Source organism: Wyeomyia smithii, chromosome 2 (genome assembly GCF_029784165.1).
Source record: "Wyeomyia smithii strain HCP4-BCI-WySm-NY-G18 chromosome 2, ASM2978416v1, whole genome shotgun sequence".
Classification (NCBI taxonomy): domain Eukaryota; kingdom Metazoa; phylum Arthropoda; class Insecta; order Diptera; family Culicidae; genus Wyeomyia; species Wyeomyia smithii.
The window spans coordinates 61136854-61152623 of NC_073695.1; the positions used below are offsets into that span (position 1 = coordinate 61136854).

At 36.6% G+C, this 15770-nt stretch overlaps 2 protein-coding genes across 6 annotated transcripts in view; one reads left to right on the plus strand and one right to left on the minus strand.

Moving 5' to 3' along the window:
• The window catches only part of LOC129723807 (HIV Tat-specific factor 1 homolog), a 133175-nt gene that overhangs the window by 44954 nt on the left and 72451 nt on the right, over positions 1-15770 (plus strand). The window lies entirely within an intron of this gene.
• The window catches only part of LOC129723808 (uncharacterized), a 200559-nt gene that overhangs the window by 5711 nt on the left and 179078 nt on the right, over positions 1-15770 (minus strand). For all 5 annotated transcript variants that reach the window (XM_055678252.1, XM_055678254.1, XM_055678255.1 and 2 more), the window contains one exon: positions 5177-5694. In XM_055678252.1, the coding sequence (XP_055534227.1) occupies positions 5177-5207 (31 nt within the window). In that variant the 5' untranslated portion in view covers positions 5208-5694. The remainder of the gene's footprint in view (positions 1-5176; positions 5695-15770) is intronic.

The following is a 15770-nucleotide window of genomic DNA, read 5'->3' on the forward strand; positions in this document are numbered from 1 at the left end:
TTCCTGTGACCTTTGTGGAGATGCAGAGGTAAACACGGTCTCCGAATAGCAAGGGTCACACTAACATCCCTTCCCTCTTCTCACCTGATTGCTAGGACGTGGCCGGCGTCGTTATTGATCCTTCAAAGTATTGAATCACTAAAACTAGTACAATGAGAATGGTCGGTCACTCCCAGCTCTATTCAGTTGATTCACTGTGCAATTTTACTGATTCGGATCAATCACGGAGTGCAACCATTGATATGTGCAGTCAGTCAAACTAAGCAAGCTAAGCTAAGCTAACCCCACAGAGTCGGCCGGAGGCCACATACAACCTATGCGGAATTTTCAGAATTTTCACTATCAAGAATATCAAATGTAAGCACGGGAAAGCCCCACTCGTGTCTTTAAAAAATCCATGAAAAAAGTTTGCGGAAAATTTGCGTTTTTGTAGAAAGAGAAGAACAAACATTTTTCAATTCAATTCAATTCAATTTTTTTGCAAGTTTAGAATTTTTGGGTGACTTATTAATGAAGTTATTTGTATATCACAGCTATTCGGTCAAAAACACATTGAGGAAACGTACAGGTAGTATAAGTATTTATTTGTTTTTATTGACGTGGTTTTTTTTAAAAAAATAAGATTTACCTCGGTTTAAGCAGTTTATAGACAGCCCATTGTCATTATAAAACTTTTCTCATATGACAAAATCATAAAATGATATTGTCTCAGAAAATTCCCGTATTTCAAAACCAAACACCAAATTTGTGCTGAATATACCACAACCCTTCTAAAAAACGATGTAAAAAGTAAAAACAAAGCAAAGCCTTGGTGCTACATTCTGATTCGAAACTCGACCTTGTTTTGATTTTTATTTATACACAGACTTCACAGTGTACACGGTGACATAAAAGTCCGGTCACACTTTTTTGGGGTCGCCTGTAGCCTACACCTTGCATCTCTCTTGTGTCAAATGAAAGGGTTAACTTTGCTGCCCAAAGTGGCAGAGTTTCGTTTCTGTGCAGTTTGTTTACATTGAGTTGTGAGCCATGGCTGAGTTAAGAGCAGCTGTTATCGCTGAATATGTGAAAGGGTACAAACCCGGACACATATTCAAACACCTAAAACCGCTCGGAATCAACCGGAAATTCGTGTACCAGACCATAAATCGGTACCTAGAGACCGGAGGCACTGAGGACAAGGCACGATCTGGACGACCAAGGTCTGTTAGAACTCCAAGGCTGAAAAAGGTTATACGAGACCGGATTCGCCGGAATCCCGCTCAATCTGCACGGAAGCTGGCCAGGAACCTTAAAATGAACCGGGAATCAATCCGTCTGCTTCTACGCAAGGATTTAAAACTTACACCGTACAAAAAACAGGTGGTTCATGGGGTTACCAAAGCTACAAAGGACAAGAGGTACCAAAGAGCGGGGGCCTAGTGTGGTTGGTAACGTCTCCGCCAACCACACTCGACGCCTGGGTTCGAATCCCACCGCCGACATAGGTGTCGATGGTTGTGAGGTGGCGTGATCCACTCACAACCAACTCAACTAGTCTAGATTCAATCCTAGCCGACACCGGGAGATTTTCTGAGGCGAAAAATCTCTGGGATCACGCCTTCCATCGCATGAGGAAGTAAAGCCGTTGGCGCCGGTCCGTTAATAAACGGGTCGTGAGTTAGGGTCCTGGGTGTGCAGTCGCCTCCCTGGGAGTCGGTGATTGGCCACAACAGTGGCGGAACTAGACCGACGGAAAATAAGCGAGAATAAAAAAAAAGAGGTACCAACGGTCGCGGGAGTTGCTCGGTTGGCGCGCAGATGACGAGATTATTTTTTCGGACGAGAAGCTGTTCGTTTTAGAGCAAACAGTCAATCGCCAAAATGATCGAGTTTGGAGTGTGAGCCTCCAACAAGCTCCTGTGGACAAGCTGAACGTTTCCCGGCTCCAAAATAAGACGTTAGTGATGGTTTGGTGAGCCATTTGCAAGAGAGGTAAACTGCCACTTATTTTTATCGATAAAGGGGTCAAAATCATCGCAGCGTACTAGCTGGACACGGTTTTGAATAAAAATGTTTTGCCTCAAGCTGAACTATTGTTTGAAGATGATTACTACTGCTTCCAGCAAGATGGCGCCCCATCCCACACCGCAAAGGTTGTTCGGTGTGGTGTGAGGAAAACTTGACCGATTTCATTTCGAAGAATGAATGGCCTCCGTCGTCTCCGGATCTGAATCCACTGGATTATTTCGTGTGAGACGTAGTTCTACGTCAAAAATTGCTACACACAGCGTTCATGATGGGCAAGAAGTAAACGATGAATCTTCACTTTGTCTTTTCACATATTTAGGAGAGCCTGGTCAGGGGATGACTTCAAAGAAACGGGCTGAATTTTCTCTTGAGTATATTGATGATAACAAATCAATATACTCAAATTTCAAATTAATTTTCAAAACACAACTTGATTTTAAAAACTGCTATCTTATTTGTGTCGCATTTATAGGGTTTATAGACAGGCATTTTCACCTAAAACTCTTCTGAATAAACAAAATTGACACTCTTAATGAAAAAAAATCTATTTTTCATGTTTTCGCTTCTGAACGCCCATTATGGACGTTCATGTCAAGAGTATCTCACATTTTATTTTGTTTTCAGTATTTTCAAATGAAAATTCCTCCAATTTCCTAGGAGTCGTCCATTAGTAAATTTTGAGAAATTGTCGAAAATTTCATTTAAAATTTTGAAAAAAATTAAATATGAATTGTTTAGAATAAGTTTTTGTGGTTAAAATTATTTTTTTCAGTTTAGTATCTTACATTTTTTTTGTTTTCAGTATTTTCAAATGAAATTTCAGACAATTTTCTAGAAGTCATCCATGGAGGTATATCGATTTATAAAAAATACAGCCCTTATCAAATGTTAACGTTTGCGGTAAAAAAATGGACAAAAATTGCCGATTTTCATGGGTTTACCTTTAATCGAACTAACGAAACTACTCATGCATCGTTAATCATAGTAACCCATGAGTTAGCAAAAAAATTTGACAGCTCTATCAGTCAAACTCTAACTCACCCAGCATCTCTTGCATATCTTCCTTAATAAAATTACCTAGTCCACGGATCCTTTCTAAACCTTCAGACAATAAAAAATAACCGATTAGTAAGCTTTTGAAATATGTATTACATTACGCTTAATTCCACTCAAATTCTCAATTGGCGTTCTAATATTCATGTAATATATATTTAGGTTTGTTCTGTTTTTCAATTTGTAAAATAGTTGTAAAAAAACAAAAAAAATCTTGTAGAAATCACAATGGTCTTAGAAAAAAAAACCTTTGAAACACATTAGAATAAAAAACAGTTTGACACCTGACCTTTATACTGCCGTTCTACGCATATTTGTCCCATGTCCCAAATTATGCAAACGATAAAAACGATGTTGAAGTTTCACAATACTTTTACGCATTGCGTCAATGTGACAAATACAATTATGGGCTTCTAACCAGTTTTACCTTGCAATAGACTGTTTTTAATAAATCTAATTGAAGGTTTTTCGATTCAACACTCTTTTCCATGAAAATAACCACTGGGACAATAATGCCGAGAAATTTGCCTTCCAATAGGTAATTTCTACGCATATCAGTCCCGTGCATTCGATGTTTCCCAATACAAAGTTCGTACTGGGGATACAAGGCTGTTTAATCTTTCACGAAAATGATCACGCTAATCTTGTTGTCTTCATACGCAAGTGATGATAGTTGAGATGAAAGTTTAGTTAATTGAATAAGTATTAGATGACTTACCATTACAAAGGAGAATTGTTTTTTTAGATTTCCCATTCCTATCATATTTGAACGTAGTTGGACTTTCACCATTTTGGCCACACACAAAAGACAGTTCTTACAACTTCCAATTAGTATGAATCTCAAGCGTTTATTTTCTTACATGTTTGAAAAGGAAAAGCATTCAGATTACAAACCATCAAACATGGCTTAGGTATCCCTAACAAAGATATAAACGTACCGCATTTAAATAATCAAGCAATGTGATTTTCGGTACCGAATTTCTGAAACCCGTAATGTACCAAACGTTGTTAGGAGAAGTCTTTAGTGCTCTGTAGCACTTCCCAAGGTGTAAATATGGGAATTAGTGGTTAGCGGGTTGAATTAGAATATAAAAAATCTGGTGGGACAAATATGTGTAGAAAAGCATAGATGGGACAAACAGACTTGGTATGGTTTTTCAAGATTTTCGGAACAAACAATGTTATTTTTAAAAGTTTTTCAAAAATATACGTGAAAATAGACTCATTGGTGATAAAAAACGAAAATTGACCAAAAGTAACATGGGACAACTATGCGTAGAACAGCAGTATAGGGCTCTGAAATCCTAAAACATTCTAGATAAAATCTTACCTTTAGGTTTAGTATTGTTAAGCCTCTGTCAGTTTTTGTGGCGTGCTTAGGAATACTCAAGTATTTTTTGGAAATATTTCGGGAGTCTTTGAATAATTTTTACAATTCATCCAAGGACCGTAGGATTCTTAGATGTGTGGTTCCTTTTTGAATTCTTTGTTAAAGAAGATTTCAGTCAATTGACAAGTCAACTTTTTTCGTATAAGATTCATAAAGATTCTATAGGATTGTTTTACAGTGTTCTTTATGGGATGCTTAATGCCATTCATAATGTTTCAATATTTTCGAGGGATTTTCGACCGTATTTTTAAATATTTAATAAATAAAAGAACCGACGTACATGGCTTCTTTAAGAGCATATGACTTGGGTTAAATAAGAAAAAATAAAATAAAAAAGTTTTTGTAAAAAATCTTCACGTCCTGCACTGTTTTAAGAATTTTTTTGGATTGCTTTTTTTTCAATCTCCTATGTTATTTGTGTTATTTTTGAAACTAATTTGATTTCCAACTTCAAATTTTTCAGCTTCAAATGGAGAAGCATAATTCTTTCCCAGCTTTTATTTTTTTGCATCTATTGTATTTGAGTTTTTGATTTAAAACTTGAATCAACATGACAAATCAACCAACGAATTAACATCCATAATTTCATTACACTCCTGTTGAACTCGGGAATACTTTCATTGTTCACGTTCACCACCTGCGGTAATTGCACAATCGACAACCGACAACCGGGTTAACCCACTTTTTTTCAGAGCCAATTGAAAATTCACTTCTCGTACTTACCAATTATTGCTGTCACCATATTTCTCGTCATTTTATCGTTTAGTTTATTGTGGCTATGTGCTTATACAAATCCTTATCCGCTACTAATTGCGAGTTATTGCTACTGAATTTGCTGTGCGGCTGCTGTTGTTATAGTTGTCGAGGGCATCTGAACGGTTCCGAAAGCAGCATACAAAAATCACTACGGGTGTTTGTATTTGTATCCGGATCACTAATTACGGGTGAAATATTTCTGCTGCTCGGAAACTTTTTAATTAAAATGCTCTGTTTCGTTAGTGCTGTTATGCTTCCGGTTTATTTTTCCGGTCATCAACAGTTGGTTCGTTGTTTGCCAATTTGCGAGTTCCTTCGGAGTCTTAGTACGCGTTTACTGATTGTACAGATTAGTTCATTGGTTTTTCGCCTATTACCGGTGGTACAATTGCCGCGCTAGAGGTGGTCTGCTGTTGTTCAAAGTGACCGAAGCATTTCTCGCCGCTTCCTTATACTCAGGCGGTTGCTTTTTGCTTGCTGAGTGACTGTAAGAAATCGGAGAAAGAGAATTGAAACGTCATGTCATGAATAGTTGTGGTTAATAATTTAAATAAATTAATTTTTGGGAGTTGTTCAGCATATAACGTAGCATGAAATAGTGTTTTAACTTAAATTCAGGTTTATATAATTATATTTATATACAGATTTTACGGTTGCCAGTCTTTATCATAATTTGAAAACCTTATTAGTTCAATATCGAATGACTCTCGTGCACATTTATCGATTGAAATGAACTTCTAATAACAACATTTGCACGTTCTGCCTTGCTTAGTCATTATGCCCGATGTTGTAGAGTGTTATTCTTTCATATTAAATCTCGATAAAAGTGTACTTCCAGGATCAATATAACTGCATTGAGGTTAAGGATGGCTATATGGTTCGAACGACTCTATTTGCTGTGAGCTGTCATTTAAGCGCAGAGTAAAAAAATACAAAACATTCCGTTCGCACTTTGAAACTATTTTCTCAGAGTTCACCTTGGGAGCCGTTAAACGACACATATGGGTACATAAATCGCGTTTGAGAACTTCTTCAGCGTTAGATTCGTCATCTAGATAAAGCGAAACTCAATTTCAAAAACGGTACATCAATGGGTCCGACTCATGCAGGGCAGAAGTAACAGCCGTGCCTGCCAAGATTGATTGCACTGTCGGCGTCGTAAAAATCATACAATAAAATAATGAGAAAACCACCCACACGATTTCCATACGTTTTCAAGGTTTGCAACTGCAGTTATTACCGTCAACCAGAATCAGAACCACCGACCGAGGTTGTCTGGGTTCCTGGTTGCCACAGGGTGACCAAAATATTTGAACAAAAATCCATTGAAACGAACTCGATTTCGCGTAGTTCATATTATTCAATTCACTCCAATCGAATTCACCCTAATTTTGCTACGTGTATGCGTAGGAATGCTTTTACCATATGACTAGATGTCATTCACTCGAGCAGACATTCGCAGCCGCGTGGCAAAATAAACAGCGGCTACCTTGAGGTAGGTCTTCGTTTCCAGCTAGATTGGTTAAAAGGGAAGAGCAAAGAGACCTTTCCTTCCCCATTCAACACCCCCTTCGCGAAAGCAAAGAATGAATGAGCGAATGGAATGAAGATTATCTCTTGTCTCGTTTTCCGCCTCTCCATCATCGTCATCATCATCATCATCATCATTATTATTCAGCGGGTATCAATTCCTTTGAGCGGATTTTCCTCGATCGTTAGGCGGCAGTCGCTGTCATGAGGATGGAATATTTTCTTACCAGGCGCTGGAAGAACGTTCAAACAGACGGGGATCTTGTAATGGTTGTCTTTGTACACACAAAACAGATAGCAGCAGCAGCAGTGGAGGATTGGGATTTCGCCGAAAGAAACGTGTCCACGAAACAATGCAGACGATTGTAATTGCACGCTTTTGCGCATTCGGAAAGCAAACTCTGCGTCCGCTATCCGGTTTGGGACCGGCTGGTTAAAGAAGAGTATAAAATGGAAACTGAATGGTTTGTCGCCGTTGTTGACTAACAAAACCGTCGACATCAGAGGGTCTTTACTGTTTTCTTCGCGCTGTGTTTGGCTCATTAAAATAAACGATCCGAGGATGTGCACTTTGTTTCCGATAAATTTATTTTCTGCTTTGATGCATTTTATTGCTTCGTTTTCGCTCAGAGCCCCACTAAGGGCAGCATTTTCTGCAAAGTGCATCCCTCGAGATGGACTCGAGTGGTAATTAGGATGTTAATGGGTGGGATAAATGTGATGGAAATGGTTCATTTTTTTTTGCTGGTGAAATGTGTGCTGATTCGCGTTATGATGCTCTGTGGCGCGCGCGTGGAGTGTTCTGTGGAAATTTGGAGTTTACTCGACGGGTTGCCGGGATGGTTATTCGCTTGCACCTCCCGAGTGCATTGGGTGCATTAGGCGGGGATTATGGTTGGAATGGTTTAAGACTAGTAAATCCAATCGTAAATCCTATCGTCAAATGCACGGAGTTTATCCGCTGGAAACTCCTTTAATATGGTCTTAATATTATTTTTTGGCCACAAAATGAAAGCTCTAAAATGTACTGTGTTGTTTAGTCCTGTGCGCCGCCACGCCCCGCACCGCCGCCGCCGAGGAAATTTTTAACGCGCCGCCGAGAAAATTTTTACCGCGCCGATAGTGATTGTGTATGCTGGATTTTTTTCCTGGTTATAGAAATACCGCAAATCACAGCCGACAAAAGAACACTCGTATGTTTTGTAATGCGGAATTTGGCAATTCTCAACACCCCAACGTAACGCAATTTTTCATGGGGGCCTCACGCAGTGTTACACTTCCCCTCCCCTGAGCGAATGTTCCGTAAGTGTAAATTATCTTAATTTGGAGAAATTTGATTTAATATTTGACATTAAATGGTTAGATGTAGTCTTTTTTATCGAATGAAATCAAAAATCTCGATGTAATTTTTGATGATTTGCATAGAGCCAGTTTGCTTCGGGAATATTGTTTCAGTCATCATAACATAAGTTTGAATGTTTATCTTTATTTTTTATTCTTATACAAACGTATGAGCAGTCCGAAAATGTTCAAAACTTTATAAAAAATGATTAGTGGTTTTATTAATTGATTAATTATTAATTTTAGTTAGTTAGTTTTCTTTAGAATACCAAGTTTATTTGATGATTGATATGCAGGAATTCACTGAAAATTTTGTGCACATTTAATATTTGATCATATTGCGCTGAAACAGAGATTTTTTGAAGATTGTATTTTTTTAAACATCGATTATAAACTTTTTCCCAAAATTCACTATGAATTTCATACCAACGTTAAGGCGTCGGCTATTTTTCACTATCATGGTTATATTTGCGTACTTTTCGGGAAATGACATTAATTAAAAATTGTCCAGATGGTGATGATTATGAATATGTTCCAAAAGTCGCAATAGAAAATGAAGAATCTGTGGAGTTCAACGAAGAACTCTATTCTAATGGAAAGAGTTTCCCATTTTTTTCAGTTTTTCCACGGGTAACCTAAGAAAATATATGAAAGTTGAAAGCGACCCTCTAATGTAAGATTTATCGAATTTTCCCTCTACGGTTAACCAAAATGAACATATTAAAAAATTATCTATCTTTTTTTCTTAAACTGAACGTCTCTGGGAACAGTATTTCTTGTAATTTTTTTTTGTGGGCTCGTTGATGATTTTTTTTTGAGATTTACACTTGTTTGTTCTTTTTCTGCTTGGTTTATTATTGAATATTGAGAATAGGTTATGTTTCCCTTTAATTCTACTTCCAAAAATCGAATACCCTCTAATCGAATACCGTCGATTAGAGGGTATTCGATTTTTTTGTAGTAGAATTAAAGGGAAACATAACCTATTCTCAATATTCAGTTCCATTCTACTAAGACGCTCAAAAAGAAATTTATTTGGTTTATTATTTTCTGGTTGTTCAATTGTTTGTATACTTGATTTATTACCATTTTTATTTATATAACATCTTTACAACCCTGACGCATACATTTTTATTTATGAAAGTTGAATTAAAAAAAAAAACGAGCATGAGAGTACAAAAGCACACATTATGCGCAATATTTTTTGAGTTGTAATTAGTATCACGCCGATACACGCCGCCGCCGCCGATAAATGCCAACGGCGTCACGTCGGAGCGCCGATCGCCCCCGGGGTAAAATGTTTTCTACGCCGCCGCCGCCGCACACTGTTTCCAAAGCTGCAAAAACGTGATCGAAACTGTTTTGAGCCAAAAACATTGATTTTAGAGCCGTAACTACTTCAGCAAAGTTGTTCCATTAATTATTCTCCATGTTATAGAAGTTACAATTCCATGATTATTCCATTCAACAGTGAGAAACGAGTTTTAATTTTCTCATTTTGAAATATAAAATCCACTTTGTTCAGCAAAGTTGTAGCAAATTTTAAAAGAAACATCTTTTTGAAGACATCATATTTCTATCTATTCATTTAAATGGACTTTTGTTGAGTTTTCTATAGATTGCTATTAAAAATCTTTTTTTGCTAATTAACTTTTTATAGTGATTTTCTACAATTTCGAATGTTCCACAAAATTATTTGTTACAATAAAACAAACAATATCTCCGAAGAAAGTTTTTTTATCTCACATATATTTTTGTGGACGATTTTTACTAGAATAATGTGCTAATTTACACAAATTACTCTCAACTCAAAAAATAATGATTTCGGATTAATAATGTCTTCAGTAAAGTTGTTCTATTAATTGTTCTCCATTTTGTAGGAGTTATATTTTTTTGATTATTCTACCTAAAAGTGAGAAATGAGTTTTATTTTTCTCATTTTTGCATATAAAAATCGACTTTGCTGAGTAAAGTTCTAGCACATTTTGTAAGAAACAACTTTGTAGAAGACACTATACTTGTATCTGGTCATTTAAATGAACTATTGTTAAGTTTTCTCTAGAATGCCCCTTAAAAACACTTTTTTAATATAACTTTTTTATAGTGATTTTCTAAAATTTTTCAATGTTCTACAATATTGTTAACCACAATAAAACACACAAGTTCACCGGAGAAAGTTTATTTTCATCTCTCAAGTTTATTTAGTTATTAAAGATTTTTATTAAAATAATTCACTTATTTATTTACAAATATCTGCACAGGAGACAGCGAGAGACAAATACCTATATCTGGACTTAATGACGTTTTTCTTATACTTTAATATAGAAAAGGTTTAATCTGCAGATATTTGCAGATTTTGAAGATATCTGTTAGTAAATTAGTGCATTGTTTCAATAAAAATCGTCAATAACCGATGAAATATGAGAGATAAAAATAAACTTCCTTGGATGAAATTGTGTGTTTTGTGAAAGTAAACAATTATGTAGAACATTGGAAAACTGTTTCAATTGGATTTTTAGTGGCCATCTGTAGAAACCTCCACGAAAGTCCATCAAAAAAGACGGATAGAAGTATGGTACCTTTGAGAAAGTTGTTTCTTATAAAATGTGCAACAACTTTGCCGAACAAATTGAATTTTTATATGCAAAAATGATAAAAATAAGATTCGTTTCTCACTGTTGAGTGGATTAATCACAATATAACAGCTTCTGTAAAATGGAAAATAATTTTCCTGGAGGCACTATGGCGTTAAAATCTAGTTTTTTGGGTCAAAATAATTTCGATCACGTTATTACAGCTTTGGAAACAGTGTGCGCCGACGATATGGTCGGAGCACAGGTCTAGTATTGTTGTTGTTCAGCAATGTCAATCAAGATAAAACCGTAAATAATAGTAAATGGAGCTTAGAATAATAAAGAGCGAAATTGACAAAAAAATCGACGGAGATGAAAAAGTAGATGCAAATTTAGATATGATAAAATAAACAAGTTGTAAATTTTTTCGTGAGTGACCATCTGCTTACTCCCTCATCAAAGAGCTCCATTGGGCCCCATGGTAGTGGACAATGAAGTCTGAAAAAGGTACAAAGCTATGCTGGTTGAGAAAACAAATTAATATTTCTGATTTGACTAGAAAGATAGAGGAAGGAAAATCGAGTGCTTGTGACTTTATATCCTTTAAAAGAAGCACGACTAATATCTCCGAGTTTGAATTGAATAATTGTTCAATGAATGTTTTTTTATCATTGAAAACTATGTTACCTATTACTGTAGCGGTAAAGTAGAAAGGAGAAGAAAAGCTAAATAATATAATCAATAATATAATAAATCAATAATTGCGGGATTTATTCTCGTAAGAAATGTTTGAGTTTACATTTAAATGAAAAACCTATTGGTATTTATTGAAGCGATCTTGGTAAACCAATGTACTTTGTAGGTCTTACACAATAAATCCGTTTTTGATTGAATTCGAAATACGCGTGGGAATTCGAACGATGATTTATTCGCCTGATATTGTGAATCCGGGGTAACATGTTTAAATTTTGTGTGAACCAAACGTGATTCCTACTTCAGACTTGTTCTTTACACAGCTCGAGAGGTGTTCACCGAAGTTTTAGGCATCGGGGCTGAAATTATTACACTGACACTAGCTCCGGTGTTTCAAGTTTCACCCCTCGAGCCGACTGTCTAACACTAACACTGAGTGGTGGTTGCAGGAGTTAGGTAGTGTTGCTATGCAAAAACCGCACTCGGACAGCACAGGTCAGTGTTTACACCATGGCTGTCTAGGAGTCCCTGCCAAGTTGATATCAGTATCAGTAAGACATCGTTGATGAGAAAAACAAGAGTAAAGGGCCAATGTTACTGCCCTGTGAGATTTAAGTACCTATTTCTCTTCTAGAACATCATTTTTTAATTTAATAATATTTATTCAGAATTTATGTTGTGTTCTGCCACAAACGGTGATTTATCAATACTATTATACGTATATTTTAAATTTCACCATATTAATAGGTATTAATTGCTTTCGCAGTTGGGTGAAGGTTTAATAATTGCGTAAGCAAACTGGTTTGAAACAATGAAAAATATGCTTACGTACTTATTGAACATAGCGGCATGCTTTACACGCTATCGGCTCTACTATACCGAGCCTCCTTCCCTCTTGCCAAATATCGCCAATTATAATTCTCTGGAAAAGGAGTTTTCTGATATTGAATGGCCTGATTCTATTGAGATTCGAACCCACGACTATCCGCTTGGCAAAGCGGACTCTGTAACCTTGCGGCTATGCAGCTCCCTAGATATACTGAAGTACCTGTTAAAAATTGCTCCCAGAAAATTTTAAAAGCTTTCGGGAAGTTGTTTGATGAGACTGTAATCCCATCAGCTCCTGTTGCTGTTGTTTCTAGTACTTCTTTAGAATGAATCTCTTGAGTGATGCTTTTATGATACTTCACTTTAAATCGGACTCACTACGTTCAAATTGAAATTATGAGCACTCGAACTACTGAGCAAGATTAATAATTTTTTGTTCATTAGCTAGAAAAATGCGATCACTATCTTTGAAGACTGAATGGGCTTTAAAGGTTTCTTAAGAACATTCGAAGGTTCCAGCAGAGTTTTGAATATATTATTTATTTATCTCCATTTGACATTAAAGTCTTCATAAAATTGGTGATGGTGAAAAGCCAAGTAGCCATTTTTTATTACTTCACTTCCAGCACATAAAGTATACGAAACTCAGTTTTTACACATATCAGTTTTTATTACAGTCAGTGATAAAATAGTGGTACAGTGTGCGACTCTTAAAACAGCTTAGGGGCCATCCACATTCCACGTGGACAGATTTTCAACGATTTTGACCCCCCCCTCCCCCTCTGTGGACAACTGCCCATAGAAATTCCAAAAACTTTTATGGACCGTGGAAATTACACATACCCCCCCCCCTCCCATAAGCTGTGCACGTGGAATGTGGATGGCAGCTTACGCCCTAATAGTTCAGCTTTTTCTCCAAAATTGAAAATATGAAAATATCCGTTGAATGTCGCATCTATCGAATGTAGAATTGAATTACGAAGATATTCAGTTCCAGCTAATGGAGGACGGAGAAAGCCAGCTCTGGATCTCAAACGCCTAGCTTGGACATGTTAAGCTACTCCAACAGTAAATTACATTCAGTTTCAGATAGAGGGAGTTTGGCAGTAAAAACAGCTTTCGAACCTTCTTCCTTTATTTCTCCAACGTCCTGATACCCGGTAATTTACAACGAGTTTCAAATGGAGACAAATCTAAAGGATTAAGCCAGAGCGAGAGCGTACCAAATAAACTTCCTTTGAATGCTTTTAATACTCTTGCCTCAAATTGTGTGATTTGGTGACCAAATGACAGCAGAGGACTCCAAGTAAGACCGTACCAATGCACTTTTCAACACTATGGGTCATTCGGTTGAAATTACACCACGTAGCAAATTGGGTCAGACAATACTGTAGAATGTCGCAATCAGCCAATCTAGTCACTTCGGTATACATTCTGAAGACATCAGTATACACGAACTTGCAACTTCCGGTAAATAGGTTCGCAGCGTCGTTGAAGTATAAAATAAGCAGGATTGGTCCGAGATTGTTGCCTTGGGGCACACCGGAGTAGTTCTAGAATTTCTGTGACAAAGATTCCATTTAACCACAGAGGCGAGCAGAAAATCCAAGTTCTTTGAAATTTTTGAGAGCTATGTTGTAGTTGGTACGATCAAAAGTTGCCTTAAGATCGGTATAAATTACATCGACTTGATTACCTCGGTATACAGTCATCCCAGTATTATGGGCCAACCAGTATTATGGGCCAATACACTTTGTATTGGTTTCTAACGTATGTCAATAACTTGTAATAGTCAAATTTAAGTTCGGTGAACGTTGTTCACGTTCACTTAACGTATATTTGACTATTTAAAGTTATTGAAATATGTTAGAAACCAATACAACGTGTAGACTGGCCCATAATACTGGTTGGCCCATAATACTGGGATGACTGTATTCGCTCAAAACACATAGATGTAAACTCCATGAGATTTGTGTCTGCTAGGCATAAATTCATGTTGCTGGATTGAAATGTATCTATGACAGTTAAGCATAATGGAATTGCTAACTATAAGTCCAAGTGTTTTAGAGCCAACACAAACGGACGTTATTCCTGGCTAGTTTTCAACTAACTGCTTGCGAAACATTATCGATATTTTCCGTTTAGGAAACTGAACTTGCTGCGTCGAAAGGTTTAGAATTTTCATGAAATCGGGTGGAAGTTTTCAGTTTGCGGATAGCTTTTAATAACATGTCTCCGGGAATGTGGACGGCGTCCAAATCAACCACATCGAAAAACACGATATCGAGGTACTGAGGATCAATTTCTGCATAGTTAGGAGGATTAAAGACGGTAGCTTTTAAGGTTCTTCAACATCTCTCATGAAATTTTCATTTCGCAAGAAAGTGAATCTATATTTGCTCTCTTTCGTAAATCTTCAAAAACGACTTTCAAAGCAGGATCATGAGATCTTTAGCTCTGTCATCTTCGTATGTTCTCCAAACATATAAGTAAGTTTCTATTGGAACTGCTTTGAGCATTATTCTAAGACCGATGTTTTGCATTGAAATTGACGATGCATAAAAATTTAGATTTATTTCTCGTCCCTTTTTCCTTGAAATGATTTTTTCGCTTACCAAAGCAATGAAAAGACAAATACACTGCGGCTCTAAAAAAATACCTGCATCTATTCCAATTTCAATCCACAAACTCTCAATAACTTTCGTTTCAATATGGGGCAAAACACGATGTTTTATTCGACGATGGATAACTATTGCAATTCCACCGGAAACATCAATTCTATCGAACCTTCGAACCATACAACTCAAGTTTCATTTGAGTTTAATATTAGGCCTTGGATGCGTCTTAGTCAAAACTGCCATATGCATGTCGTGTACTGTTAAAAATGTTAAATTAATTCTCTTTCGCTTTTTAAGAACTAGTATTCCAGCTTAAAAAAATGACAGCTTATTGAATGCCATTGCTGAATTTCAACTTCGTGACAATTTCTAAATCACAACTGGCTGACTTTTCTGCCCCAAACACGAAAGGCTTGTTGCTGTTTAAATTTGAAATATTTTCTAAAAGAATGCTTAAACAGGATTAATTGTCTTCAATTTGTCTGATTTTGAAATATTACCTACAGGAACATTAGCCACCAAAAATGCTTGTGATGCCAGAACAGTTTTGAAAGTATTGTGATCAGTGCCTTAGATTATCGATGTTTATTCACGAGTAGACGAATTGATTTTTTCTCAGTGTCAGCACTTTTTTTTTCTGATGCAACTCAGTAACCTAGGCTCATTGCGGCAATGCGTGAATTTCGTTTACAATATTCAATGATAGAATAGTGGAATGAATATCAAAGGCCTCGAAATGATATGAGGAGAAGTTTGGTAATTATCAATCCAAGTACTAGAAGCCAGTTCATGCGATGTATACCTTACGGTACAGTATAAATTTTCGAATGAGGCAGTTTTGATACTCACTATTTGGAAATAATTTTTATTTTTGACAATCAAAATATCAACACGAGTGCTAATGTTTATGCCGTCGGTGTTCATCGGTTGTTTGGTATCATGAATATCAACGTTCGCATGGGTAGTATGATTATCAAT